Source organism: Bubalus kerabau, chromosome 11, assembly GCF_029407905.1.
Source record: "Bubalus kerabau isolate K-KA32 ecotype Philippines breed swamp buffalo chromosome 11, PCC_UOA_SB_1v2, whole genome shotgun sequence".
In the NCBI taxonomy this organism is placed as follows: Eukaryota; Metazoa; Chordata; class Mammalia; order Artiodactyla; family Bovidae; genus Bubalus; species Bubalus kerabau.
Window position 1 is genome coordinate 98,361,036 of NC_073634.1, and position 27,320 is coordinate 98,388,355.

The 27,320-nt window shown below is 45.2% G+C and overlaps 1 protein-coding gene across 5 annotated transcripts in view; it reads right to left on the bottom strand.

Moving 5' to 3' along the window:
• Positions 1-4,622: 4,622 nt before the first annotated feature.
• The window catches only part of NR6A1 (nuclear receptor subfamily 6 group A member 1), a 232,288-nt gene continuing 209,590 nt past the window's right edge, over positions 4,623-27,320 (bottom strand). For 2 of the 5 annotated variants that reach the window (XM_055541111.1, XM_055541109.1), the window contains exons 5-10: positions 26,504-26,658; positions 24,935-25,159; positions 23,303-23,557; positions 16,098-16,219; positions 11,519-11,671; positions 4,623-9,832 (exon numbers count right to left, since the gene is read on the bottom strand). In XM_055541111.1, coding sequence (XP_055397086.1) covers positions 9,744-9,832; positions 11,519-11,671; positions 16,098-16,219; positions 23,303-23,557; positions 24,935-25,159; positions 26,504-26,658 — 999 coding nt within the window. In that variant the 3' untranslated portion in view covers positions 4,623-9,743. Of the gene's footprint in view, positions 9,833-11,518; positions 11,672-16,097; positions 16,220-23,302; positions 23,558-24,934; positions 25,163-26,503; positions 26,659-27,320 lie in introns of all 5 variants that reach the window. The other 3 variants (XM_055541110.1, XM_055541108.1, XM_055541112.1) reach the window with 2 other exon arrangements.

Consider the following 27,320-nt stretch of genomic DNA (forward strand, 5'->3'; position numbering starts at 1 on the left):
AGGACTGGGCTGTGGGTCCTGAGACCTTCTAGACTGTGAGGCCTGGTGGAAACTCCCAGGAGGAGACGCAGGAACTGGGCGTCTGGCAGCGCTGGGGCTCCAACCTTGGGCCCGGGCCTCTCCGCCATGCTCCTGGAGCGTGCAGCCGCAGCTGGGGCCCCCTTCCTGGGGTAGTTTATCTCACACTGCACACGCTTGGCCCTCAAGGGGTGACCCAGCCTTGCTCCCCACATTCCTCTTTAGCCATGCAGCCGGTGGGCCCCACACAGCCCTGAGACAGGGCCTGTACTTGGGGGTGGTCAGGAGCAACCACTCAGAGACACCCCACTGCCCTCTTGGCCCCAGCCCTGTGCAGCTGTGTCTTTATTTCTCTCTTCTTTTGCCTCTGTCACAGTCTGTGTTTGCCTCCATCTTTCTCTGGGAATGTCCCAGCTTCTAAGATCCTTGAGTGGGACCAAATCTGGAGATACTCTGCTCTTCCGGCTCACAGTGGCCAGCCTCTATGGGAATGTGTGGGTGAAATCAGGCTGCGGGCGAGGGGACGAAGATCTTGGGCAAGTGGAGGCCTAGATTTGCAATGGGTGAACTGAGGTGGCCTGAGCAGCAGAAATCCAGACTCCCTCCCACCCACCTGCCAGGAGACAGCCCAGATGATGGACACTGGTCAGGGCCTGGAACTGGTGGGCTCCCCCATGTATTAGTGAAGACTGGGGGGTGAGGGGCAGGAGGAGGAAGCTGGGGCTGGAGGTCTCTCGGCCTGAGAGCCTCCTTCCTGTTTGTAGGGAAGTGACTGCCTCAGAATGCTGCTCAGGGGAGGGGAGGGAGGCCATGGCGACTTCCGGGAAGCTGGCCAAGGGCCTGAGGCCACCCTCCCTATGCCCACATGGGGCCTACTGGCCCTGGCTTAAAATAGTGCAGTTCCTCCACTGCTGCTGCCACTGACGCCCAGCCCAGAACTCAGAAGGGCTGCTGGCTGCTGCTCATGCTACCAGCAGAGGCCTAGAGCTGAAGGGATTCACCCAACTTTCTAACCCTCCCCAGACTGAAGCCGGAGGCTGTGTCTTGACAATGTGTGTGTGTGTGGCGGGGTGGGGGGTTCAGAAAAAGCAGGCATTCCTGGGTCAAAACTCTGTATCAAGTCCTGCTCCAAGACTGACCATCAGCTCTAAGACTTTGGTCTGTCTTGTCTCTTTGAGCCTCAGGTTCCACTGATGTAAAATAGGGTGAGTGCCTGGCTTTTAACCTAATGAAGCCACATAGGTAGACTCCTCAGAACCTTGCCAGTCAAACAGTAGACACAAAAAACGAGAGTTCCTTTTGCCTCTCTTGCTGGCTGTGCCTCAAACTCCTCAGCCTGAGGAAGGGCCTCCTTGAAGCTTTCCTTGGTACCTACACTGCTCCCAGGACTAGGTATTGAACAGGGAAGGTCTGTGGAGAGGGAGTTTGCAGGGAGGGCAAGGATGGGGCTGTGGTCTCCATGGTGAGACTTGTTGCCAAGGGAACAAGACTCCAAGAGCCCTGGGTCTGACAGTTGGGCACTTTTGCCATAGGATCTCAGAGAAGCTGATTACCACTATGGGCCTAAAAACCTGGTGGGCAGCCAGGCCAAGTGAGAGGAAGCAGCTTCTAGACTTCCTGGGTTTCTGCTATTGGGACTATGAGGGGCTGCAGCTCCCTCCCCTTCCTTTTAGGGATTGACTTCACAAAGCCTCTCCTTGGAACCAGCTACAGTGAATCCTCCTTCAACCCTCAAGACACAGACACGGTCATCTCCATTTATCTGACAGGGGTAGTGAGGACCAGAGGGGTATCTATCTGGGCCAAGGCCACACAACGTAAAGGAAGGAGTGAAATTAGAACTCAGGTGCTGAGACCCCTGGTTGATGTGTATGTTGTCACACAAACTGCCTGAGGAAAATGACCCCTGGGCAGGGCTCCATGGAGTCACTTTCGACTTCATCCTAACACCCTCCCCTGTTCACCATTTCTGGGGGTTTCTGGCTCCAGACTCTGAAAACCCAGAGCTGCCAGCATACCCTTTTTCCTCCTCAGTTAAATAGAGATGATGTTACCTCAGAGGATTTGCATAAAAATGAATAAGGAAGGGTTTCTGCAGATCCTAATAGTGGGCATTCAATCAGTGCTGGTTTTTATTCATTCCTGAGGTTACCTACAAGTTGTATAACCTTAAGCAAACTACTTACCCTTCTGGGTCTTGGTTTTCTTATCTGTAAAATGGGATCATCAACTTCATAGGATGGCCCTGAGGAATCAGTAATCAAATGCACATAAAATACTTCTCTGTACAGCACTTAGCTTTGCTCTATATATGTTACTTTATTATTCTTTACTTCCAGGTTATTGCTTAGCATTCAAAAAAAAAGTTCAGCATTAGTTAAGTAGCAATTTATAAATTAGAGCAGTGTCCTCAATTTATTTCATGGAACACTGTCCCAGCAGAATTTTACCAGGAGCAAAGAATGCTCCATGGTCGAATACTTTTGGTAGACCCTGGGAAACAAAATTAAAGCTTTCTTCAGGTAGGACTTCTCAGAGCCTTTAATAAGCCATCAAAGGTTGGGAACCAATAAGAGGAAAGGTAGAACAAGTGCAGTATTTCCCGGACTTTTGGCAGAAGAACTCCTATTTTTTTTTTTTTTTTTTGCCCCTCCATGGAGCCACATATGGGTTATCTATGTTCTGAGAAACCACAACATATATTTGGGACAACAATGCTTTTCAGATCAATTTGGGTCTGTTCATTCATCTCTTACAGAAATTAATCCTTTATGAATTTAATAGTTTTGTTAAGAGCAAAAAGTTCAACCAAAGGCCATTCCTGAGCTTTGCTACAAACTCCAGACATTCACATTCAGCAGTATTTGAGCTGCTACGGCCGAGCAGGGAGGAAGCTTGTTGTAACTTTGGTATCAGATAGACCTGGATTCAAAAGCCAATTTTGTCACTTATTCACGTGTCATTTGGTGTAAATTGCTGAACTTCCTCAAGCCTCAATTTGCTTATGAGTGAAATGGGGTTGAGATCTAAACCTTGCAAAATTCTTGAAGATTACAGGAGACAGTGTATGTAAAACACCAACCCTAGTGCCTGGCACTCACTAGGCTTTCAGCAAATACATTCTCTTTCTTGCACCTCTGAATTATCTGTTCCCTCCTGTGGGGCAAGGAAGAATCTACTAATCAGTTCTGCTGCGTTTCCTTTATTCTAAAACCATCTCTTTCAAACCTCAAGAGCTCTCTGGTTGCTTGTGCTAGAGGAGGCTGAGGTGTGGGAAGGCAGCTGGACTTCCCCTCATTTCACACATGGGTTTTAATAGACTTTGACCAGACTCCTCAAGCCTTTTAAGAAAAATTTTATTTCTGTATGTATTTTTGGCTGTGCTGGATCTTTGTTGCTGCGCGGTCTCTCTCTAGCTGTGGCAAGCAGGGGCTCCTCTCCATTTGTGGCGCGTGGTTTCTCTTCTTGTGGAGCACGGGCTCTAGGGTGCTCGGGTTGCAGCGGTCGTGGTGCACAGGCTTAGCTGCTCTGTGGCATGCGGGATCTTCTCAGATCCTGGGTCAAATTTGTGTCTCTTGTGTTGGCAGGCGGATTCTTTTATCAACTGAGGCACCAGGCCAAGCCCAGACTCCTCAGCCTTCATCTTTCCAAACTGAAGACCTTTCATCTCTCCCATCTGTCTTCATAAAACCCTCAAACCAAACACTGCCACTCCTCTGACTGTATGGACTGCAGGATTACAGGACAGTTGGGCAGATCTTAGGTTCAAGTCAGGACCCTGACATTTCGTGTGTGACTTTGGGCACATACCTTGACCTCTCAGAGCTGTTTTCTCAGCTCTAGGAAATTTATTTTCTGGAAAAACAAGTATGAACTGGTTGGACTAGAGTGACAGACAGGCAGGTCACTCAACAGTACATGTAGTCACTGAGGTTTAATTCTTTCCTGAGATGCAGCAGGTGGCTTTCCTTCCTCTAACTCTTCAATGTGGCATTCAAGGTTCCCAAGGGCTTCTCCAGCCTCAACTCTCAACTAAAACTCCCACCTGTCCCCATTCCTGCCATGGCAGCCCCTTGTTATGTCTGGGTATTTTGTACGTTTCTGACTCACAGCTGGACCTTCAAACATGTTGTTGACCACTCTACCTGGTCTGTCCCCCTCTTCCTGTCTGGTGACTTTCTTCAAGGCCTGCCTTTAATACTCATCTGTGAAGCTCATCCTGAGTCCAGAGACTTCTCAGAGCCTCTATTTTCTCAACTCTAGAAAACTTAATCTATTTTCTGGAAAGACAGGGATTAACTGGTTGGACCACAGTGACATACAGGCCCATACACATCGGCATGTATCAACACATCCTGAGTTTCAATCATGATCCCACTGTGTGTGTGTTTGCCCCTCCCGCTAGACTCAGTTCCTCTAGTTGTGCCACTTTCTGGCAGGTTAGTGTCCCTTCACCAGTATTTAACTTTCGTTTCTTTATTTACAAAGTAAAGATAGTAATTCTTGAAGTTCAAGGAGGTTCCGGTTTGTGAAGGCAGAGCCCACTCCTTAAAACAACCCATCGTCCCGCCTCAGAATCCCAGACATGCTTCACAGACAAGATGCCGTGTGCAGAAGGATTCACATTTATTGGTTCAAATACAGTACCTAACATTCGCTAAACATGCATTTCACACTAATTGGTCACATTTCCACAGGTAGTCAATTCACAGAAAAGGGCCCATTCCTTGCCAGATGGCAGGGTGGGAGGTAGCAGAGGGCCTGGGTAGCAGAGCCCACCAACTATCACTTGGTCATGCAGGACTGATGGAGCCAGGTTGGCGGGCAGCCCTTGGCCGGCCCTTTGGGGACAAGGGCTCAGAGACATCCTGTTTACTCGACTCCTGTACAGGACTGTGGGTTGAGGTGGGCCTCCGGTAGGTAGCCCAGGCGGAGGCTCATGGATGCACGTGCCATCGGAGCTCCTGAAGGTGGTGTCATGGGAGGTGGTGCTCCCTGTGCCTTGCATCATAGGAAGGAAAAGGAAGCCTCTTCAAGGGGATGGCTAGTCCCTGGCTGGGCAGGTGGGAAGGACTCCCCAGACATGGCCCAGACATTACAATGTAGCCACAAGCCCCTATCGCAGGCCTGGGATGGCAACACAGACAAAAACACCCAACACCCCAGGGTAGGCAGGGTTTCTTTCTCCACAGAAACATGTAAACAGAGCAGGAGCTACAGTATTCTTTTCCCACAAGATTCCTCAGAGAGGAATAGACCAGGATGTCACTCAAGAGGTAGTTTTTTTTTTTTTTTTTTTTCCATGGAAATTTGAGTCAACAACATTATCATCTAAGACATTTCAGAGAAAGAAAACAATGGTCACCAAAGGGCAAAAATGATCCTTTGGCTGGCAGGGCTGGCTCCAGGATTTGGAAGACTAGCCTCCACCAGTTAAGACAAATTTTTTCTTGGGCTTGAAGCAAGCTCTGGCCTGATTCATGGCTTCCCTTTGAGCCTGCAACTGATTCCTGAGCAGGCTGTAGCCCATTGAGGGCTGCAGGCCGAGAAGGGAGGCCAGATGGGTACTGGATTAGGCAGAGGGACTGGGCCTCATGTGAGCCAGTAGAGGCAGGGTCACTGTGGTTCATCTTACAGGACAGACTGAAGTCTTCCCAAGTCGCAAGGGAGCCCAGCTCTGGTCAAAGAGGAAGCCCCAGCGTGGTCTGTGGGGCCCCTGCCTCTGAGGAAACAGTCCAGGTCTGGCTCCTAAGCCCAGAAAAGAAGCGGTTGCTTGTGGTAGCCAGGAGATGGGTTTCTGGGGACCCTGTAATTAAATACACATCCCTGAGCTGTGGCCCTAGAAACCCTTGCCTCAAGGCTAACCAGTTTCCAGCACCTGGTGGAATGATTGCCGTTTCTTATCCTGAGACACAGATAAAACATCATTTCACAGACACTGGACATAGATGCATCAAGCTGAGGGAAAAGGGAGGAATGATCAGATGCAAAAGCAGAGGGGAGTGCAGGGGGACTCTCATGGATCAAGTTGGGAAAGTAAGAGTGGTGGGTTTTTGTGGGGTTTTTTTTTTTTGCCTTTAAAAAGTTTTTTTAACTTTAAAAAATCAATAAAGAAAAATTTAAAGTTTAATAAAAGGGTTGGTCTAAAAAATTGGATTTCTCAAAACAATTGCAGAATTTTAAAAAGCAACAAGAAAAGAAGACATAGACCAGGGGCCCAGAGCTAAAGACTTGGAACCACTGCTCAACTTCCTGCCCTGCTGGGAGGCCAGTCTTTTTACTTTGGCCAACCTTGGACTTGGCCTAGATGTTGCCAATACTGGGTTTGTCTGTCTCTATCTGTCCCATTCCCCAGTAAACTGAGAACAAACAAACAAACTAAGGTAAGAAATGGGCAGCAGAGCAAGGCAGCTAGCTCAGAAAGCCCAGGGTTTTAAGGACTTGGTGACATATTGGCCATGGCAGGACTCCCTTCCCTGACAACAGGTGGCAGGTGTGAGGCAGGGTGCTGTGGAGTGGGTGACTGTCATGATGCCATGGAGATCCCTGAGGTGCCTCTACCCCTCCTCCTCTGGATCTGCTTTCCATCCCTGGAGGTTTGCCCACCTCACTATGCAACAGGCCTGGGGGATTGGGTATCCTCTGAGACAGGTGGAGTGCTTTGAGACAGGTTCTGGGGAGTCTCTCCAGACTGAAGGTAAAACCACCAAGCCTGTGAAAGACTCTAAAAGCCAACAAAGGAGCCAGAGAGCGTGAGTTGTGGGTGAAGTTCCAAGATTCCATAGTTTTGTCTCGGGTCAAGAAAACATGCAAAGGGAAAGCAAGAGAAAAGCTTGTATGTTTCAATGCAGTGCAATGACTGGGATTCTCCTTTAACACACAGCTTTCAGGGTCATATTTTTATGGTGGAAAGGTTCTCACTCAAAGTGAGTGCTGTTGGTGGCAGGGGATCAGAGAGAGGACAGAAGGGAGGGGAATTACAGACAAGATGCACAACTTTTTTCTTTTCCACTAGCAAAAAGGCTACCTGTTAACCAAACATCATGGAAAGAAAGGCAAAAAACAACACATCAAACCTCCCCCTCCAACCTTTCTCTGTGTCCTTCAAACTGAATTCACAAATACATCTAGTGGCTGACCTAATGTCTCCACACTGCTAGCTACACTCCTACCTTCCTCTCATAATACCTGAGTTTGCGACGCAACACAGTCACTTTACCCTGTTTAAAAAAAGCCCACGTCATAAAAGGACTGGGTGCAGAAGACATTAAAGGCGGTCCACAGGTCAGGCTCCAGCTCGGAACACATGGCCACTTGGCTCAGAGATTCTGCAGGGCTCTCGGCAATGAATGGGCTCTTTGTTCTGTGGAATCTGCTGCAAACATTTGTAAAAATGGATTTGTACAATGGCAACTTGCAGAACCTTTCCCCACTCCACAAATTAACAACTTGCTCTGTTTAATGCTGCAGTATTAAAGAGACATGTTCCTGCCTCATCAGAGAGCAATTCCTTTCAGTACCCGACCCAACCAGTAAAACACTTAATTTAAGAGAAAAACAATTTGAAAAAAATAATGATGATTTGACCAATGGAGGTCTAGCAAAGAAGGATAAGCACACAGGAGCTATCTTGGAGAAGGGGTCTCTGACATGTGCATCCTCCCCTACTTTGAGGAAAGTGGCTCGGAGTCTGACCTGTAGCCAAAGACTGTGATCTAGTTTGGTTAAATAAAAGATCAGAGAAACAAAAATACCGTGAAATAAACAGATACATACAAATCTGCCCACTGACATGTGAAAAACATTCTGGTTGGAGCTTTTCCTGAGGAACATGTCTCTCTTTTCCTTTTTTTTTTTTCCTTTTCTCAGAGCAACTGGAGAAACAACATTCATAAGAAATGCTCTGAGTTTTAGATCCATCAAAGGACAAAGTCTTCACTTTCTGTACCCGTAACAATTCACTGGAAAGAAAAAATTACCATCTGACACAGACTACCTGATATGCACACAGTGTGGTGGCCCTCTGAGTGAGTGTACTAGGTTGGGCTGGGAAGAGAGCAAACGGCCTTTGACTAAACAGGCAAAAAAAGAGGTCCTGTAGGCCCCTCAAGCCTACCCAGGGATGTAACCAGTTAAATGGCCTGTCTGCTGCACTGGCTGTGGGAGGGACCTGGGTTTAGGCAGGGACAACTGCTGCAGTAAGGCAGAGAAGGAAAAAAAGCCTGAAAGAATTCCACGACAGACCTGGTGTGGCTGCTGGCCAAAGCCAAGAGGGTAAGGGACGTTTCCAGGGACTAGGTGGGGCAGGTAGTGAAAGAATAAGGGGTCAAGGCCACACCTGCAGAGGGGGCAGCCAGGCCTTTAGGAACATGAGGTAGTTTAAAGCCCCCCCTTCCCTTCCAGGAGCTTTGGACTCTAGCCCTCCAGACCTTGGTCAGCCAGGCCACTGATACTCTAAGGGGCAGCTGAGCCACGCTGGGTCTTGGGCTTATTATTCTGAGGAAACCTGATCTTATTTTGGGAGACATTAGGAGAGCCTGGAGTAGAATGTAGGGGCAAAAATTCTGGTCAGCAGATGGGTGAATGGTCCTTCCAGCTGTTTGAGAAAGAGATTGCAGTTTCTGATTCAGATCTGGAGGTGGGATGGGATGGGATGGGGAGATAAACGGGACCTCCAAAGGAAGAGTGTTCATTCTGTTAGCAGTCTGGCTTTTGTCCCACTAACCTCTGAAAGTGAAAACAGAATAAATCAGTAGTGGGCATCAGGATTTAGAACGACATTTTGTTCAGCTGTTTTTTCAAAGGGTCAATAGGAAGTCACGTTTATAAGGGAGAGGTGATGAGTGTGAGGAGAGTAAGCAAACTAGGTAGCTGTGAGTCCCAAGACAGCTTGTAGGCTAGTCCCAAGGATCAGCTTATCACCAGGGCTTTGCCTCGGTGAAAAGGTGACAGCGGCAGAAATTAGTACTGGTGGTATGGATGGCGGGGAGCAGAGGCCCCAGAGTGTGATGTGAGCATAGAAACCCTTCTCCCTGAGGACTTGCTTGGAGGGTGGACACCTAACTTAGATTTGGTCACTGTGCCCAACTCTCAACTTTCATGCTTTCCAAAGAAAAGAGATGGTTAAATCCTCATCTCGTGATCTGTTCCCAATGTCTCACCCACTCTGCTTAGTAAACCTCCTAACACCACTTCCCCTTTTATGGTGTGCTCTTTTACCTGGTAATTCTGTAGACAGAAAAAGGCAATTTGCTCTCTGACAGACAAATATATGAGTCTGCTGAGAACGTGTGGAAAAAGTAGGGTTGTTGACACCCTTCCCTTTCCACTGAGGTAGTCATCTTTGTCAACATTATGGAAATAGTCATCTCAGCCCCATCCCACCCTCTCCCTCAAAATACAAAAGAACTATCTCTAAACAATGACAACACTGTAACATTAAACATCTTCACATTCTGTAAACTGCAAGGAAATGCATTGGCTGCATTCACACAAAAGCATGTGCATCATGTTGAAGGCCATACATTCAACTCTGTCGTGAAATAAATATATAGAAAAATGAGGTTAAAAAACAAGACAAACAAACAAAAACTCTTCTTGCTGTGGAGGCAACTGGCAACGCTGCTCCACAGCCTCCATCTTGGTCTCTCTGGCTCTTTCTTCCGGAGCCTGTCCTGCCCACCCCAGGCGTTAGGGTTAGCCTGAGGAGGGGTGCTGGGGACAGGTCACTCCTTGCCCACACTTGTCTTGCAGGAATGCAGCACCACCTTAAAGAGGAGGGGCAGCTGCTCCAGGGGAACATTCACCATCTTTCCTGGGAAAAGGTGGAAAAAGAAGAGTCAGCTTTGGCAGCCAGTGAAATGGTGTGTTGGCCTCCTCTTGGGCTGGGGAAAGAAGAACACTGCCTTTTTGAGTGACTGGGGTGTGGAAAGTGCCAGGACTATTACAAAGGTAAAACAGACTGGGCTAACATTCTAATATGCAGCCCCATTCGGCGCCCTAGGGAGTCTAATAATGGTGCAAGCTATAATTATGGCTACTATCCAAAGAATACTGAACTCTGTGGTAGGTGTTTAAATACATTATCTCATTTAATTCTCACAATATTTCTATAACTTTTTATACCCATTTTACAAATGAGGATTCTGAAACTGAGAAGTATTCTTAGATGTCCTCTTAGAGAAACTTATATCCAGTTTTATTTCCTAGCAGAATCTTTAACTAGCATTCTACGAAACGTTGCTCTTCAGAATGGTATAATGGGAATAAAATGTACTGAGGAAAGAGGTGGAGTTTACAGGGGAAGATAAATTGAGAAATTCAGGGTTAAAATAGGTTTGCTTGTTTTAAGCTGGAGGACTTCTAAGAGCATGCAGTGTGCTAATATACTTTGTAAATATCTGAGGCTACAGTTCTCCCTGACACAACACTAGAGTTACCGGGGAGTTTTTTTTTTTTTTTTAAATACTGATGACCAGGCTCCACTCCATTATCAATTAAGTCAGAATCTCTAGAGGTGCAACCCAAGCATGGGTATTTATTAAAAGCTTCCCATGTAAGTCAAAGGGTTGACAACTCTGTCAGTTCTGTGGGGGAGAGTGGGGTATAATTACTAACTTCTCTCTATTTCATAAAGCACCTGATTCATATCTCGTTTGGAAGAATATAGTTTTGAAAATGCTGAGACATAAACTACCAAAACACTCCTAAAATTCTACCAGTTTATTTAGGTCCAGGTCATATTTCCTAGACTATTCCGTGGCCCAAAAGTTAAAAATTGATTTTATTAGATTGAACATTTTTTCCCTTCAAAAATATATTCCTTAATTTTACAGAAACAATCTTAGCCCAGACATCACAGTTCTGAGTTGCCCCTCAGTATGTGCAAGATAACGGTCAACAAGATTCTTTACCAAACGAAGTAAAACAACAACAGTAAAAGCCAGGATTTTATGTTGAAATGGACTTATTTAAATGTTAAGAAGCTCAGAAGGGGGTCAAGATCACAAAACAACTACAACACAGGATTTTTGACAATTATTTTAAAGACACCACTTTAAGTGAAAGATCCTCAAAAACCTATAGGCAATTCTACTCAATAAAATTAATTTTAAAAGTTGAGATATAGTTAGTTCACATGCTGTAAAACCCACCCTTTTAAGGTATGTAATTCAGGAAATGAAGTTGATATGAAAAACTTTGAGCCTGTTTCCCCATCCATAGAGTGGCCAATCACAAGTCTTGCAGAAATTGTTCTGAAATTGAGTTAACAGGCTACCAAGTACCCTGCGCTTTACAGAAGCCTAGGAAATGTTAGATTCTCTCCCCTACAAAGAAAAAACAAACTTCTCATTATAATGTAAATTTTTCTGAGGGCAGGGCTAGTACTTCTTTTATTCAGCTGGTGATGGGCCTGGCATCAGCATCCTGAAAACACTTTCCTCATTCCCTTCACAAGTTAAGAATAGCAAGGAAGGACTGGAAGCCCAGGACCCATTACCTGCAATATAGCGAATCTCAGGTAAGCACATCATGAGGTCAGGAAAACGGTTCGGCTGATGTGTATATTTATATTCAGTGAAATCCTGGCAAATGTACCAATATCGTTTGTTCAACTGTTCCAGCTGTGAGGCACTGGTCAGACCCCTGATATCTGTGAAAAAAGACCACAGGAAATGGGAGGGACTTCCGCCAGCTCCTTGAATATGTGTATCTTTCACTGAAAAGTTATTAAACATTGTCTCAACAGGGGATTTTTTTTTTTTTTTCTGACATGGAGGAATAAAAGCTCTGGGTAAGAGAAGAGAAATTAGATAAATGAAAAAATTATCAAGGGCTATCACTAGACTGAGCTCCTTGAGGGCTAGGCTGTCATCTTTCTCAACTTCATACTCAGCTCCCAGCACAGGGTTTGGCACAAAACTAGTGGATGCTGAACAAGAGACTGAATAATTTCCCAATTTATCCTTCACAATAGCTTTAAATTTGCTCTTTGCTGGACCCATTCAGAAATCATGCTGACACCTATACTCTCATGCTTGTACATATACTCACACATGGTCTCCTGTGTGCTTCTACTCAGACTATTCTATTCTAGTTGCCACTGGTATTCTTGGGTCCCTCCAGTTTTTGTTTTTTTCTTCATATAAGCGTATCTTGTTTTATTGTGCTTTGCTTTACTGCACTTCACAGATACTGCATTTTTGACAAATTGAAGGTTTGTCGCAACTCCGTACCAAGCAAGTCTATTGGTGCCATTTTTCCCAACAGCATTTGCTCATTTCATGTTTCTTTGTCACATTAGGTATCTCGCAATACTTCAAACATTTTCATTATTATAAGATTTGTTATGTGAATCTATGGTCAATGATTTCTGATGTTGCTAAGTCGCTTCAATCGTGTCCGACCCTGTGCAACCCCATAGACAGCAGCCCACCAGGCTCCCCCGTCCCTGGGATTCTCCAGGCAAGAACACTGGAGTGGGTTGCCATTTCCTTCTCCAATGCATGAAAGTGAAAAGTGAAAGTGAAGTCTCTCAGTTGTGTCCGACTCTTAGCGACCCCATGGACTGCGGCCCACCAGGCTCCTCCATTCATGGGATTTTCCAGGCAAGAGTGCTGGAGTGGGGTGCCATTCCATTGTAATTGTTTTGGGGTGCCAGAAACTATGCTCATACAAGATGGTGAACCTAGTCAGTAAATGCTGTGTGTTCTGACTGTTCCTTTGGCTGTTTCCCTGTGTCTCTCCCTCTCCTTGGTCCTCCCAATTCCCTGAGAAACAACAATAGTGAAATTAGGCCAATTAATAACTGTACAATTGCCTGTAAGTGTTCAAGTGAAAGGAAAACTCACACATCTCTCACTTTAAATCATAAGCTAGAAATGATTAAGCTCAGTCTAAGAAGGCATGTCAACAGTCAAGACAGGCTGAAAGCTAGGCCTCTTGTGAGTTAGCAATTGTAAATTCAAAAGAAAATTTCTTGAAGGAAATTAAAAAGCACTACTCCAGTGAACACAAAAGTAACAAGAAAGTAAGACAGCCTTATTGCTGATAAGGAGAAAGTTTGAGTGGTCTGGATAGAAGATCAAACCATCCACAATATACTTAGGCCTAAGCCTCGTCCAGAGAAAGGACAACTCCTTTCAATCCTATAAAGCCTAAGAGAGGTGAGGAAGCTGCAGAAGAAAAATTTGAAGACAGTCGAGATTGGTTCATGAGATTTAAGGAAAGACATGGTCTTCATAAAAGGGTGAGGTAAAGAAGCAAGTGCTGACATAGAAGCTGCAGCATGTTATTCAGATGATCTAGCTAATAAGATAATTAAAGAAGATGGCTACACTAAACAAAGATTTTCAATATAGACAAAATAGCCTTATGTTGGAAGAAGATGCTATCTAGGACTTTTCATAGCTAGAGAGGAGAAGTCAATGTCTGGCTTTAAAGGACAAGCTGACTGTCTTGTTAGGGGCTAATGCAGCTGATGACTTTAAGTTGAGGACAATGCTCATTTACCATTCCAAAAACTCTAATGCCCTTAAGAATTACACTAAATCTACTCTGCCTGTGTTCCATAAATGGAACATCAAAGCCTGGATGACAGGATATCTGTTCACAATGTGGCTTACTGAATACTTCAAGTCCACTGTGGAGAACTACTCCTCAGAAAAAAAGATTCCTTTCAAAATATTACTGCTCACTGACAAAGGACCTGGTCACCCAAGAGCTCTGATGGAAATGTGCAATGAGATTAATGTTGTTTTCACGCCTGTAACACATCCATTCTTCAGCCCATGGATCAAGGAGTCTTTTCAACATTCATGTCTTACTATTTAAGAAATACACTTCCTAAGGCTATAGCTGCCCACAGATAGTGATTCCTCTGACAGATCTGGACAAAATAAATCAAAAACCTTCTGGAAAGGATTCACCATTTCAGAGGCCATTCCTGAGTCACTGAAAGAGGTCAACATATCAACATTAACAGGATTTTGAAACAAGTTGATTCCAACCTTCATGGATGACTTTGAGGAGCTCAAGACTTCAGTGGAGAAAGTAACTGCAGATGTGGTAGACATAGCAAGAGAACTAGAATGAGAAGTGAAGCCTGAAAATGGGACTGAACTGATGCAATCTCATGAAAAAAATTTTAACAGATGAGTTGCTTCTTATGGATGAATGAAGAAATGGGTTCCTTGAGATGGAATCTACTCCTGGTGAAGAAGCTGTAAAGACCGTTGAAACAGTAACAAAGGATTTATTTAGAATATTACATAAACTTAGTTGATAAAGCAGCAGCAGGGTTTGAGAGTACTGACTCCAATTTTGGAAGAGGTTCTACTGGGGGTAAAATGTTCAAACAGTATTGCATGCTATACAGAATACACTGATGAAAGAAAAAGTCAATTCATGTGGAAAACTTCACTGCTATCTTATTTTAAGAAATCACCACAGCTACCCCAATCTTCAACAACCACCACCCTGATCAATCAGAAGCCATCAACACTGAGGCAGGACCGTCCACCAGCAAAAAGATTATGACTCACTGAAGGCTCAGATGATGGCTAGCAATAAAGCATTTTTTTTTTTTTGAGGTATATACTCTGCTTTTTAAGACAAAATGCTACTGCACACTTAATAGACCACAGCATAGTATAAATATAAATTTTACAGGCACTGGAGTCAAGAAATACATGTGACTCACTCTATTGCAACACTCACTTTACTGTGGTGGCATGGAACCAAACATGCAATATCTCCAAGGCATGCCTGTAGACGTCGTTCTCATATATGTGTATATATTATATAGTGTGTTCATATACATATAAACACACACGCTCCCCTTTTTTCATATGTAGAATATATTAATAAATATTCTCTATATAAATCTTACCCTGCCTTTGAGGCCCCACTATCAGATTTCTCTTTCTCCAAGTAGTTGTTACTGATCTCTTTCCATTTAAGCGGTAGAGGGTGTTTTTTGGTAAGATTTTTTAAAAAATGTGGACCATTTTTAAAGTCTTTATTGAATTTGTTACAATACTGCTTCTGTTTCACGTTTTGATTTTTTGGCCAGAAGGCATGCGGATCTTAGTTACCTCACCAGGGATTGAACCTGCACCCCCTGCATTGGAAGGCGAAGTCTTAACCACTGGACCACCAGGGAAGGCCCTCTCCCCTCATTTGAGGCTCAAGCAGTGTATCAAGTGCCATTAGAATGTGTACTTCTTGAGGCCAGGAGCCTGGGATCTAATTTATTGCAATGTCTTTAATGCTCGACACAGGGCCTGGCCTAAGGGAGGCACACAGAACACCAGACAAATGCATAAAAGGTGCGGAAGCAAGAGGAGGAGGTTTAGTTAGTACCAAGGGAGGAGTTGGCAAAGAGGAGGGGATCAAGAGTCTCTGGACTAGGAAACTGAATACAGGAATAGACCACTTTCAATGTCACAGGCAGCAAAACAGCCCAGTTCCACTCTGAGCAGCTCACTCACATGCTATTCTGGAAAAAAGGGAACACAAATTTTCTTGCATATTCTGGTTACCAGCAGCTACACGATGCCACTTCGCAGGTAATACTCCATGTAAATCACAATCACCACTCTTCTAACTAAAGCCATGCTTGATAATGGGCGTGAGTTTTTGTGCACCTCCACTCTGCCCTGAAGGGGCCCGTAAGAACCACTGCCAGCTTGTCACAGATTCCTTATCTCCAATAGTTTCATCAGTCACTCTGCTCTTCTTCAGTCACTGGTAAACTTGTGCATATTTTAAATGACGCATGTACTGTCCTTGGTGTCTGTGTTTAAATGCACTAAAACTGACTAAACAAAGCAAATCCTCTTCCTTCCTCTATGAGTTATAGAGGCTGTGGCATTTAGGTTTGAAGAAAAAAATCCAAACCATGCCCTGCACTACAGTGGGGCAGGGTGATGAGGAGGGCAGTGCAGGACTTCCAAGATCAGTACCTGTATGATGCCACAGGCCTGAGGGTAAAGGGGGTAGGAGGGAAACATGAGGGCAAATATTTGCTGGCCAAAGAAAACTAAGTAAGCCCTTTCTTCCTATCCTCAGTTACTCACCTTGATTTAGGAAGTTAATTGCTTTCATGCAAGCATACTCCTCATTGCTCACTTTTAGCTGATGGAACTTGTGATACAGGTAGATGAGCCGCTCAATCACCTCCATCCCTTCATCACTAAATCTGGAAAATAGACACAGGTGTTAATAGTGGGCTCTGACTACCAGTGGAGGTAATGGAAGGGAGACAGAAGTCTCCTACAGCTCCTTAAGGCAGCTAAGACAGGAAAGATGTTGAGCTTGGGGGAAATGGGAATCCAGAAACACTTGTGAAGGACAGGTGAATTCATGGTTTGTCTACAGGCCAAGGCAGCTCATACAAGCTGCTGTTCTCAAGGTCAATTAGGGTCAGTCAAATTCAAGTTCAAATCCTGCTCCATCACATACAAGCTGTAAGACTTTGGGAAAGTCCTTGGACCCCTCTAAGTTTTGAGGATCTCTTCTGTAAATAACACTTGCCTGCCTGGGGTGCAAGGCTCAATGTAAATATAGAGAAATACATCATTAAGATACTGCTGTTGTGATGCAGCCTTCAGTAACAATGGCAGCTACCATGAGTTGTGACTGTGTGTGTGCAACTGCCACAATGAAGAAAAAAGCTGCTGACTGTATTTAAGTTCACTCTTTCCAGCAGGGCTACTGGCAGGCCTGACTTCAGCTAGGGAGGGAGGGAAACATAAATTGAGCCTCCACGTCATGCCAGTCTCTGTGCTGGGTACTTTATATATATGATCTCATTTAATTTAATGTTCTCAGTCCTATGGGCTAAGTGAGATTACAATTACCACTGTACAGATGAGACACTAAAGTTTCAAGGAACAGAGGCGACTGGTCCATAAGCACATGGCTAGCTTGGAACAGACTGAGAACCCTGAATCTGGGCCAACTCCCTAAGATCTTGGTTTTCTCAAAATCCGAAGTGCCCTCCATTAGCAGAGAAGACTCAATGCTGACCATGCTGCTTTCTTTGGATGAGAAGTTAGCTCCTTGAGGCAAAGACCAAGTTTTAGGCAAAGGAGCCCCAGGCTGGGGGACTAATATTCCAGGTCACAGTGGGGAATATCTTATACCAAAAATGGAGATACTCCCAAACCAAGAAGGCAAAGCCTTAGTGGGGAAATAGGAGTCTATAAAAGCTGGGGTCAGGCCCAGTGTCTAGTCTTCTTGTTCCAGACAGCTGAGTCACAGAGAAGGTGCTTAGCCGCAGAGCTGCTTCCTGGCGACATGTTCAGATCTGGGTACTGTAGCCCCTTGCCAGGCAAGAAGGCCCTGTCTGGGTAGGGTCCAGAACTCCTGGGGATATTCTACTGCTGTCTGGGTCCTATTGCTTTCTGTGCTGACTCTGAAGGCTTTGCAAGGGCTTGGCTTCCTGGGCAAGCAGGACATTTTCTCTTCCCTGGGGAAAATCTGGCTCTAGTTGGGGTCAGAGGCACCTGCACTTCTCAAGCAGCAGGGGGAGCTGCAGCAGCAGCTACTCGCAATCCAGATCCCCGCCCCTCTGCCTCAAGGCTTGGCTCCCAGTCAGTTCACTGATTTGAACCAGCATGGCTGACTCTGTTTCTCTCTGGCTCTTGGCCCAATGGCTTTTACAACTTTACTAATACTTTCCCAGATTGGTTGATAGATTTATACTTAATAACCACTAAAATAACCATATCTACTCTTCTACCATTTGTTGAGTGTTTGCTACTTGCCAGACACTTAGTTAAGTATTTTACATACATTATTTCATTGGATATTCCCAATAAATTCACAAAATGGGTATTATAATCCTCTTTGTTCACACGTGGAAACAATGGCTCAGACAGATTGTTTACCATACCTTTATTGTGGTCTTATATTTTACCTTCTTGATAATCTGATAATCTGTGAGATAAGTAATACCACCTTCATTTTAGGGATGAGGATGCAGAAGAGCTGTCTTCCCCAACATTGCAAGTGAATAACATACGTAAGTGGTGGTGGGGCCAAGGTTGAACGTTTTCTCATCCCAAGCCTGTTGCTTTCTCAGCATTACGTTGTCCATCCCCTGACCATCTTGTTCTTAACTGGCAACTGGGAAAGGCTACCACAGGGGCCACTGCAGGAGGTCTGTGTTCCCACAGCAACTCAGTTCAGCGCCCAACCCAGAGTGGGTGCTGCACTTGCTGCAGTGCACAGAACAGCCCCTCCGCTGCCTCCACGATGCTGAGACCTGCAGCAGGCAGTGTGCCCGGGCGTGAAGACCACTCCTCATCACAGTACTTTGCCAGCTACTTCTGTTCTTGAGACGTAAAAGGTCTTTACTGAAAATGCCCACTAGTATCTGTGTGGAGGGGTAGGGAGGAGATGGGATGGGGTAGGGCATGAAAGAGGAGGATGCAAGTAAAGCAGCAGTGTCAGCATCTGTCTGGTGGCCAAGCAGTGTAGCGAGCAAAGATAACGCGCTCTCCCCTCATCAGTAACCTCTTGCCCCAAGTGCTCACTCTGGCTCTGCAGACCCTGCAGGTGTGTGGCTGGCAGCCAGTCCCCCAGACAGCAATGCCAAACCTATTCCTAGTTGAGTCTTGACCTGAGGGACACAAAGGAACTCCCACATGCCTGGCTTGGGTATATGACCCAGCTCTGCCCTCTTGCTTGGGGAGAGCACATACCCGTTTTCCCAAGTTTTCTAGGACAGGCAACCATCATGGACCCCTGGCAGTCATGGTGGGGGGCTGGCAGCCAGCCCGGCAGCCCCCACTCAGTCTCCACAGCCTGACTGCAAAGCTTTCCTCCACACCCCGCATCCCACCCCCTGATAAACAAATTGTTCTCTGTTCCATGGGCCTGCTTTCTCCTGCAGCCGTGCCTCCTCCACATCTGCCCACTCCACAGTTCTAACGCCCTTGTATTCCCTGTCTACAAATTATCAGCACTCAAAGGCAGAAAGCAGGACAAACACACCCATTCTTCTTCTAGGTTACCATTACACAAGCATGCTGGGACAAGGAAAACACGCCTGCAAGGATCCCCCAAACCACTGGACCATTCAGTCAGCAATTGAAGCTGACACTGTGTAAGTTATGTCCCATTAAGGGAGCTGAAAGGCCCAGTTGTCTCTCTTTCATTCATCTAAATGCACCTACTCCCAGAGGCAGTCATTGGCCACAGCCTTAGAGGAACTGCCATCTCAGCACTCATACAGACTCCAAGATGAGAAGACAGACTGTGGCTGCAGGACAGAAAGTCAAACTTTTGAGAAGGCTAAAAAATGTAGTAATGGTAGAGTCTGGGCTTTGGAGCACAACAGATCAAGGTGATAATCTCAACTCCATCTCTTTTAGCTTTGCAGCCTTGCGTTTTCACTCTCTGAACCTTTTGCTCCTCATGTGTGGAACAGGGATAATATCAGTATGGTCCCTTAGGGAAGTGGTGAGGACTAAACAAATAATGTTTGTAGAGCACTTAAGGTGGATTTTGGCACAATAAACAGTCTCTAATTGTTAGCTATTATCATTATTAACAGCAGCAGCAGTAGCATCACTTCTTATCACAACCAAAAGACAAGACTGAGTTTCCTTGAACCTACAGCTAGGGCCTTAGCAAGGAAGCTAGGAGGCAACTTTCCAGAGATCTGGCAGAAATGGAGCTAGTGCTCACAAGATAGACATGCCCATTAAAGCCCATCTAGTGCAAGGCATCTTCTCCTAAGAGTGAAGGAGTCTTGATTAGGGCCAGGAGCAGTCACTGGCTGGTGCTACAATCTGCTTTAAATCAAATTCACCCAGCTCACTGTCTGATAACAGCCTGATTAAGGAAAATGGGCACCATAAATTTGATTCAATATTTGAGAAGAGAAAAGGAGGTGGTCATGTATCATCTGAGAAAAGTCTTTTCGTGACAGCAGGAACTCACTTGCATTCAGCAGTTGTGAAAAACTAAAGGCATTTTGGGGGAGTGGGAGTAATGCTGGAGCAGGCAAGGTAGGAAAGAGCTATGGCCAATTACAGACTCCATAGTCTGGGTTTCCAGCAAAGTGGGGACTGCCTTACAGTGATGAGCCCGATTCCAAAGGTTCTTGTACTTCTATTTCCTCTGGCTTCCTGGGCAGTTCCACATGCATCCCAGACTCTGAGTCAATCTCAGACAGGCGCATCTCTCTTCCCAGGCTCCATTACCTTGGTTAAGAGAACTGGTGCCCACTTGCCTGGCAGTATCCCAACTTCTTCACTCACTGAGGTTTACCTCCCACTGACTTTACCTCCCTGGCATCTCTTGACTCTGTGCTGCCCTCTCTAATCCCATTGTCACTGCTGCCTTGTCCAGGACTTGCTGACTTTTCCTGGGCTATGGACCAGCTTCTTACACTGTATTCTAGCCTTATCCATGCAACCCATCCTGAACTCTATAGCCACAGCAATCTTTGTAAAATGCAACCTGAGACGCAATTGCTTCACTTTAAAATGTCCTATGACTTAATACCACTGACAGAATAAAATCCAAATTTTTTTAGATTAGCATTTGAGTACCGCGATGACTTGTCTTTCCTGTATCTTTCTCTCCTGTCATTCCTCCCCTCATTTCTCTCACTCTCAGATGTATTCTCCCTGTACTCTAATCCACAGGATTGCATTTTGGTTACATGTTCAAACCACTCAGAATCTCTCTAATTTTTAGGACCCTGTGTTATTCTCCTGCCTGCCTCCTATTCTCTATAATCTGCTTACAAAAATTGCCCTACAAGATGCAGCTCAAATGTCTTCTCTTTGGCAAGCATTCCCTGATCATGCAAGAAGAGGTACTTGTTCCCTAGTCTATGCTTTCACAGTCCCTCATATGCCCTCCTCGGAGAAGGCAACGGCACCCCACCCCAGTACTCTTGCCTGGAAAATCCCATGGACGGAGGAGCCTGGTGGGCTCCAGTCCATGAGGTCGCTAAGAGTCGGGCACAACTGAGCGACTTCACTTTGACTTTTCACTTTCATGCATTGGAGAAGGAAATGGCAACCCACTCCAGTGTTCTTGCCTGGAGAATCCCAGGGATGGGGGAGCCTGGTGGGCTGCCGTCTATGGGGTCGCACAGAGTTGGACACGAGTGAAGCGACTTAGCAGCAGCAGCATACGCCCTCCTCAATCTCCACTAGTATCACCCTGAACTGTAGATTCTATCTGCTTCTATTTGTCCCACAACCCCCTAAATCAAGAATATGAGCTTTCATCTCAGAGTCAGAAACCATGTCTGCACCATCTGTTATCTCAACACCTCTCCTCCCAGCACACACAAAAGGTGCTCAATAAATCAGCGTCGCATCAGAAATGACATGCTGACGTTTAACTTGTATTTTTCCACTGAAGGATTCCATAGTGGAGTGGGAGTACTATTTCCCAAGAATCTATTTCTTATCCTCAGAACTCACTTGAGAGCTCAGCTGCAACTCGTGTTTCAGAGTTAGCACTGTTCAACAGAACTTTCTATGATGATGGAAATGTTCTATTGTGTATCTGCAACTGTCCGATACAGCAGCCACTAGCCACATGTGGCTCCAGAGCTCTTGAAATGTGGCTAGTGTAGAACTAAATTTTTAATTTTAAGTAATGTAAACAGGCACTTGAGGCTAGCAGCTATTATGCTGGATAGTGGAGCTCTAGATTCTCTCTGATAAGGGCCCTTTGTAGAAAGTAAAACTTCCCTCACTATTTCAGTTGTTATTGGTCCCTGCCTTGTTCTTTCAGCTCAAGGGATTGGAAAGAGTGGGACAGGGTGTTTTTTATGAAGCATAAAGCCAGGGAACCCCGCACGGTCAGTTCAGGGTCAGTGATCCCTGCCTACCTGAAGAGGGTTTGAGAAAAATCATCATCCCACAGAGGGCAGAACACACTTTTTAGACAGCCTCAGGCTGCACTGGTGGATTCCAGGCAAACAGGGAAGCCAAGCTCACTGGGCCAGCTCTGCAAACTCTGACAATATTAGAGCTGGCTTAGGCTATCCAAACACTCAGCTGGCCCAGAGCAGGAGACAGGAGATTGATGGAAATGAGTGAATTAGAGGCTCAAGACAAGGGGTTAGGTTATCTGCAAAATCAGATAGCTCTGTTTGAGGACAAAATGTCAGCTGGGTTAAAACTCCTGTCATTTACAGATTACCATCAAGACAGTAAGCATCATTAATAAGGAAATATTAGAAAACTGGTGGAGAAAGTACTCTTCCCTCCCTTAGCTATGCAAAGGGCCCTTGAAGGTGTTGGAGCTTTGTTCCCAGCCCAAGTCTCAGCTTATTATGATTAAGTGGCAGAGGGAGATGTGCAGAGAAGTTTGGGGGCTGGTATTCCACCTTCTCCAGCTTCCTTCCATGGAGGTACCTTTTCTTTTCTTTCTTGGTGTTCTACAGTGTCATGACTTCCATTATTTTAAACTGTCTGGTAAAGGTGAAATATTAAAATAGGATTTAAACTTTGTTTTTCACATAAATAAGTCAGCAAGTCAGAAATGTATCAATGAATCATTTTTTTCCTGATTTTGGGGTGTCACCTGCTCTAGGCAAGGAGTTTAGAAGGATCCTAGTCAGTGGAAAACATCAAGAAAGGAGAGTTCAGTATTTCAGTCCCATGATCTTATCTTACTGCATCTGAGATACAGTGAAAGAGCCTAACATTTCAGTTGGGCAGGCACAGATTCAAATATAGACACTGGGTTCAAATCTAAAACCTTCAAGGGCAAGTCCCTCCGAACTTCAGTTTTCTCATCTATAAAATGGGCATAACAACACCTATAATGCTAGAGGCTGTGAGAAAGAAAGACAATAATGTCAAATACCAAGCCCAGTGCTTGGCACACAGTAGGTATTACAATAACTCCAGGGTCCTGTTCTTGGATTGTAAATGATAGCTCACAGCCCCTCACCTTACAGGAAAATCTCAGATTTCTGTTTTTTCCAGATACATTAACTCAGTAATCCAGATGTGATCAAAGTAACAGTTTAGCACTTGCTAAGTTTTGCTGCACATTATCATTTTTTCCTTGCAACTACCCTGTTGGGGCAGTTATTGTCACTACCCTACTTTATGAATTCAGAGCCTGAGGATGAGAGATCTGACCAAAGTTACAAGTTAGTCAGCGTCTGAGTGAAGATTCGTGCCCACCCCCGGGTGGCTTTAATGCTCATCCTGTGGAGTGCCAGGAACCTTGCCTTGCAGAGATGACAATGGTCTGGTTGCCTGAGACTTCCTCCCCAGCAACGAGCTCTCACCTGTGTAGTTCTTCATCTGAGGGTGAGTACTTAGCAGTGACATCAGCCAGCTCCCCAAAGATCTGCTTGCTGTAAACAGTGAGGGAGGAGAGCAGGATTAATTCCTGCCACGTAGAGCTCAGGAGGCACGTGTAATCCTTGATTGAGAGCTCGCAGAAGAAAGGCAGTTTCTTGATCCAGGCAATCTGCCTAAAAAGCAGCTCGTCAGCCAGGCGGCAAAGCAGGGCAAATAGCTCTGCCTGAGTCACAGCATATCTGGAGGGGGTATGGAGAGGGGAAAGTTACTTCTAGTGGCCAAAGCAGTGAGGATGGGGGCCGAGGAGGAGGATACTCCTAAGGGCACAAAGGGTCTCTGGCAGTGGGCTCTTTGCCCTTGACCATGGATCTCCAGCTCCATTCAATCCAGTCTAATGATAAAAGGATAGGACTGGGGCCCGCAGCAAGCTCAGGGCTGGAGGGGCAGGTTTGGTAAGAAAAGGTTACAAAGGGGAAAGGAGGCTTAGACATTTGGGCAGTTGTCAGGAGTATGACTTTTAATGTCGGTGTCCACTAATGCTTCACGTGTTACAAAAAAATTCCCAGTCATTCGTGCACCAGTTTTGGCAATGAAAGCTCCATTAGGGTACCTCTGGTGCCCACTCAATACACGGGTTGACGTAAAACTGAGCCTCGGGGCGAGATAGCTGAAAGAGAATACAACACATCCAGAAGCTTTTCTTGCTCTCACTGCACCCCCTGGTGGTGAGAGTTCAGGAAACTAGAGTTGCTCGGCCCTTCTGAGCTACTGTGCAATGGAAGGAACAGGGCCTTCCCCATCTCTTGCCTGGAGGAAACAGGGTCCCAGTTTTCTTTTTCTCAAAGTTTTCTTTTTCTTTACACCCGATATGTAAAGGTTTGATGGTGGCTTCATGGGGTCGCAAAGAGTCAGACACAACTGAGTGACTGAACTGAACTCAACTGATGATGTCTTCCCTATAGGAAGATAATTGAATTTCCTCTTCTGAAACTGGAGACTAGCTTAAGAAATCTCAGGGTATCTTGGGTGGGCGGGGCAAAGGAGGAGATCTAAGCTTAATAACATTGAAAGAGCCTATGGTCCAGGTCAAATGACTACTGAGTACAAATGACTACTGGGTAGGCCTAAATGGCGGAACTATTATCTACTCAAGCAGAGCTGACAGGATTGAGAGTATTTCTTCCACTCACTCAGGCCTGCACACAGAGCACACGGCACTAGGCTACCCCTGAGTATGTTGACTAGGGATACAGACGGGCCACAACCAGTACTATGTTAAGAAGCCTAAACTTAAAGTATGATTATATCCAGAATTACAGCTCATCTCTGGCACAGAAACGGTCAAACCCATTCCAAGGTCTGGCTTACCTAAATCCAACCAGAAACAAAAGCCCTTTAATCATAGCTCCAGTTCTATGAGAAAAGATGTTCAAGAGAAAAATGAAGAGACCACTGACTTCAATGATAAGCACAAATTTGTCCTCTGATGCCTGAGTCATCACTTATTATACCCTGACTCATTTCAAAGCCTGGGGTAGAGAAGCTTGGGATGAAGGTGGGGGTGGGGAAGGGACCACATTGAAGCTGCAGGGCTAAATACAGCAAAGCTCACTCACCCATCTTCAATCAACATGGGTGTGCCCAATGGCTCCAGGTCCTCGGCTGACACCAGCTGATGAATCAGACTGTATGACTGGGGATCCAGGCTTCGAGCTTGTGGGGGCAGAAGTGGCGAGTGGGCAGAATAGCTAAAAAGGTGCGGTATATATTGATAGTGTGGAGGCACAGACATCCCCATGTACTGATCCCTGAACGCCACGAATCCATTTAGTTCCACAGACCTGCTGGAGAGAAAAGTCTCATGTCAAGCAGAACCATCACAGGTCCACTGCCTCCTCAGAGAAGTGAGCCAGGAGGTGGCTCAGGTGTTCTTTGGCTATGCTCTCTGTCTTCAGTAAGCCAGGACCATAGTCAATGGTAACATGTATGTCTCCCCTACTCAATGGGGACTCTGTGCGAGTGTGTATAGGTGTGGCTCACCTTTGGACACTGAGGACCTGGCAGAGTTGTACTGAATAAATATTGATTACATGATCTCTTTGCCACATTTGGGGAGTTTCACAGAATATTCATAGACTGTGATGACAAGGTGAGTGTTTATATTTTATACTGCTAGGACAACTAAGTCAGAGACAGGCTAAGTGTCTTGCCCGACCACAAAACAAATCAGCACCAAGCAAAGAACTTGGCATGTGGCAACAACTTCCTGGACATTCAAAGGAAGGAACAAACTAGGGAACAAATGAATGAATAAAAATGATAATGAAATATCAAGAGAAAGACACATTCTTATCTTCCCCCCCTTTTGGAGAAATTTAACCCTTCAGTCAACTAATATTACCTAGATGAATCTCCTATAACAGGGCTGGCAAACTATGGCCCATGGCCTGTTTTGGTAAATGAAGCTTTATTAGAACACAGCCATGCTCATTCATTTACCTATTGTCTCTGGCTGCTTTTGCACTACAATGTCAGAACTGAGAAGCAGGTCTGTAAGACCTAGACTGTATGGCCAGCAAAGCCTAAAATATTTACTATTTGGCCTTTATAAAAAATGTCCTATTGTAGAGATTTCTGGAGAAAAGAATCTTCCTTGGTGATGGTTATATTCACACCTAACAGCTAACTTAAGATACCATTCTAGAACCAAGAGTCTTCAAAAACTGTTATTTCATGATACCAGCAAATCTGACTAACTTGAAAAGTTTTCAGTTTCTTAAAATTTATAATGTGAAAATCTTCATTCTTGCTGAGGCAGAGAAATGATAGCTTAGTCCAAAATTGTCAATTCCCACCCACCCCCACCCCCAAGTGAAAAAATAGCCAAGCAAAAAGAGCTACAATTAAAATGTCTTTCTGTTAGGTGAAGAAAATATGGACACAAATAGTGGCTACAGCACTTCAGCAGTCTGCAAGAGAATGTCAACATTTTCAGGTCTTTAGCTAAAATATGGCTGCTACATACTGCTTTGCATTATCCTGACTCCTACCCCAAAAGCCTGAGGAAGCAAGAGTACAGTGGCTGAGACAGATGCGCAGGAATACCAGCCCAGCCCAGAGGCTGCTTGCTTACGAGTCCACTCTGAGTGATCCCCAGATGATGCTGGGTTTGCCTTGAAGCTCACCTGGAGGAGAGTGTAGAGCCGGGTGAGGGCTGGTTGCTCTCTGAAGCCCTGTTCCCAGGGGAACTGTGGTCGCTGTCACCATGGTTGCTCCAATGATTGGCCTCTTCCTCAAATTCTTGCCCAGACATAATCCTTTCGATCTCTTCCTCTGATATCTTTGATAAGGTATTGATATATGTTAGACTGAGTGCTCAGGATACTCTCTGTTTCTTTTTTAGGACTGAGAACTTATTTAAACTTCATGGGGATTCCTAGAACTCTCTAGAGAGAAAACCAAATTTCCTCCCCTCCACTCCCATACTTCAGGTCTCTCTCTCATAATCTTAGGACAGCTTGGTTGCTTGCCTACCAGCACTATGGCTCACCACAGCCTTCCTTTTGCCTATTTCCCCTCCTCTCAAGACACAAAGCCTCTAGGTTCCTCATCATTCCTCTTTGTCCTTCATCTAGTCTTTCCTACTGTTGAAACACCACTCTTCTATAACAAACTCCTACTTGCCCTTTAAGATCCAATTCAAATGTCACCTTCGTTTTGAATCCTTCTATTACTAAGCACAGATGGAATTTTAGGTCTTTTTTCTATCTACTCATATAATTCCATGTATTCTGAGACACAGAATACCATAACAGTTAAGAGTTTGAATTTTACAGTCAAATCACCTTTGTTCTAATCCAGGTTCTGCCACTTTCTAGTTGTACCATCTTAGAGCAAGTCATATAATTATGTAAACCTAAGTTCCTTCATCTGTATAGTGGAGAGAATAATAGTAAGTATCATATAGGATTGTTGTGAGGATTAAATTAGTTAATATATTAA